The sequence below is a fragment of the Cololabis saira genome, chromosome 1 (genome assembly GCF_033807715.1).
Source record: "Cololabis saira isolate AMF1-May2022 chromosome 1, fColSai1.1, whole genome shotgun sequence".
NCBI lineage: Eukaryota > Metazoa > Chordata > Actinopteri > Beloniformes > Belonidae > Cololabis > Cololabis saira.
Genome location: NC_084587.1, coordinates 1,498,882 through 1,502,103, shown reverse-complemented (window position 1 = coordinate 1,502,103; position 3,222 = coordinate 1,498,882). Strand labels below are relative to the sequence as shown.

The 3,222-nt window shown below is 50.2% G+C and overlaps 1 protein-coding gene across 1 annotated transcript in view; it reads right to left on the bottom strand.

Moving 5' to 3' along the window:
- Positions 1-1,356: 1,356 nt before the first annotated feature.
- The window catches only part of ccr7 (chemokine (C-C motif) receptor 7), a 15,108-nt gene continuing 13,242 nt past the window's right edge, over positions 1,357-3,222 (bottom strand). The window contains exon 4 of the mRNA XM_061728956.1: positions 1,357-2,056. Within this exon, the coding sequence (XP_061584940.1) occupies positions 1,466-2,056 (591 nt within the window). The 3' untranslated portion in view covers positions 1,357-1,465. The remainder of the gene's footprint in view (positions 2,057-3,222) is intronic.

Here is a 3,222-nt window from a genome sequence, read left to right as displayed (position 1 = left end):
ACCGCCCAGTGGATCATGTCGGTGCCCCCTGCAGCATTAGCCTATAGCAGCATATCATAGATCTGAACTTGTGGTTCTTCTACCAACCACTAGGGTCCAGATCCAGACCCCTTGCTACATGACGGAGTTATTGGGACGACTGTATGAATGATTGTCTGTATTGTAATGTCTACTGTTTTCATATTCCTCACGGTACAACATTGCATTGTAAATAAAATTTTTCAGACAGAACAGGTATCTGTTGGATTAGAAACTTGAGCAGTCTTCACAGTGACCGTCGGAGCTCTAAGGAGAGAAGGAGTTGCTCTAAGGCCACGTTTACACGTAGCCGGGTATTTACAAAAACTGATATTTTCCCCTCTACGTTTTCAAAAATATCCTCGTTTACACGAATCCGCATGAAAACGCTGTTAACGTCATGCTAGCCAATCAGAATCCTGGAAAAAACATCAACAAATGACACATGTAACTTCCAGTTAAGCCTGATTTATGGTCCCGCGTTACACCAACGCAGAGCTACGGCGTAGGGTACGCGGCGACGCACACTGTACGGCGTGCATCGCCGCGTACCCTACGCCGTAGCTCTGCGTCGATTTAACGCGGGACCATAATTCAGGCTTTACTTCCAAGACGGAACGAGAGTCTTTGGTTTGGAGTGACAGAGAAGTGGAGTTACTTTTAAGTGTGACGTTAATATATTAAAATATTGACGGTGGCCAAACTAATTGTAAACACAGGTCGCACACATGACGCTGGTGACGTGTCTGTTGCATAATGTGACGTTCTGAAGCCTAAATGTCCGTTTCCCTCCGTTTTCAAGCAAACGTGAAAACAGATTTTTTGAAAATCTCCACTTTGGCCGGAGTTTTCAGAAATGATGGTTTTTGGAGACTTTGAGCTTCGTTTTCGTGTAAACGAACGAACAAAACGCATGAAAACACCAGCGTTTTTGCTCCGTGTAAACGGGGCTCTAAGGAGAGAAGGTGTTGCTCTAAGGAGAGAAGGTGTTGGTCTAAGGAGAGAAGGTGTTGGTGTTGCTCTAAGGAGAGAAGGTGTTGCTCTAAGGAGAGAAGGAGTTGCTCTAAGGAGAGAAGGTGTTGCTCTAAGGAGAGAAGGTGTTGCTCTAAGGAGAGAAGGTGTTGCTCTAAGGAGAGAAGGAGTTGCTCTAAGGAGAGAAGGTGTTGGTCTAAGGAGAGAAGGAGTTGCTCTAAGGAGAGAAGGAGTTGCTCTAAGGAGAGAAGGTGTTGGTCTAAGGAGAGAAGGAGTTGCTCTAAGGAGAGAAGGTGTTGGTCTAAGGAGAGAAGGAGTTGCTCTAAGGAGAGAAGGTGGTGCTCTAAGGAGAGAAGGTGTTGGTGTTGCTCTAAGGAGAGAAGGTGTTGCTCTAAGGAGAGATGGTGTTGCTCTAAGGAGAGAAGGTGTTGCTCTAAGGAGAGAAGGAGTTGCTCTAAGGAGAGAAGGTGTTGGTCTAAGGAGAGAAGGTGTTGGTGGTGCTCTCGGTGTCGGTGGCCGCCGAGCTCCGCCTGCGGCCCCAGGCGTAGCGGTAGAACGTGGCGTGACTCAGGCAGCCGAAGTCCTTCAGCAGCTTCATGAAGTCGTGGCGGAACTTGACGCCGATGAAGGCGTAGACGAAGGGGTTGAGGCAGCACCGGAGGAAGGCCAGGCACTGCGTCAGGTCGGTGGCGTACATCAGGCGGTTGTCCACGTCGCAGTCGACCACGTCCCCCGTGGCGGCGAGGACGGTGTTCAGGAACAGGACGGCGTTGTAGGGAACCTGCGACAGCAGGAACACGGCCACCACGGCCAGGATCACCTTGATGGCCTTGTTGCGCTCGAAGCTGCGCGCCTGGCACAGCGTCTGCACGATGCAGGTGTAGCAGAAGGTCATGACGAGCAGCGGCAGCCCGAAGCCCAGCGCGATCTGGCCCGACTGCACGCGGACCAGCAGGCTTTTGTTGCCCCGGGGGAACGGCGCGCAGTCGCCGTTGTCCGTGTTGGTGTAGACCATCTCCGGGACGGAGAAGACCAGCGCCGCCACCCACACCGCCGCCGCAGACACCTGGAGTGAATGAATGAATCCTTTATTTGAACATGGTTAAAAAATATATATATGGGTCAATGACGTGAAAAACCCGAAAAAACCCGAAACACACCAGAAAAATAAACCCGAAAAACACCCGAAACACACCCGAAAATAAACCCGAAACACACCCGAAAATAAACCCGAAACACACCCGAAAATAAACCCGAAAAAACCCGAAACACTGTACATTTTTTGAAAAAAATAAGACGTTTATATGTGCCTAATTGTCCCAAAAATACGGTAGCTAGAGTACATTAACAGAAGCTAACGGTAAATTAACGTCTCAGCATTCTGACAAAACACACAAAATTAATGGTGACTTCCTCTCTCCTCCATTTCCATTTTTATTTATTATAAGTATCTCATAGCTATAATTTTTGTCCATTGCTCCTGTAGTTTCTTGGGCTGGCCCCCCTTTTCTTCTCTTTTTTCTCTTTTGTACATGGTGCAGCATCCTCTGCCGGTGGCAAAGAGCATCTCTGAATGCACAACACCGGATCCTGCAGCGTGGGAGTGGGCAGGGTAACGGCCCGGTCAGGGTAACGGGCCGGTCAGGGTGACGGCCCGGTCAGGGTAGCGGCCCGGTCAGGGTAGCGGCCCGGGCAGGCGGGGGAGAGGTTTGTCCGTCAAGACTCCTCTCCCTGGCCCTGCCCCTTCTCAACCTTTCCCCGACCCTGCACCCCAACCTGGGACTTGATGATTGGGCCGGAGCTTCGGGAGCTGCGTGCTGGCCTGCGGTCCCCACCCCCGGTCATCCCGTTGCTGCTTCCACCTGCCTGCTGTGCTGCTGACGTCCCTGACCCACCAGTCTGGCCCTCGGCAGGAGGGTCCCCCTTTATGATCCAGGTCCTGGTCCAGGTTTCTTCCTCCTAAAGGGGAGTTTTCCCTTGCTACTGTTTGGCTTAAGGTTTTTCTCCCACTATGGGAGTTTTTACCTGCCATTGTTTATGTAATAATTGCTCGGGGGTTTATGTTCTGAGTCTCTGGAAAGCGTCTCGAGACAACCTTTGTTGTATTAGACGCTATATAAATAAAATTGAATTGAATTGACTTCCAGCTCTCTGTCCATCTCCCTCCAGCAGCTGAACTTTATTGAGGTTTTTGTAGTGAAATGATGAGGAATCATAGAGATAACTTCTCAT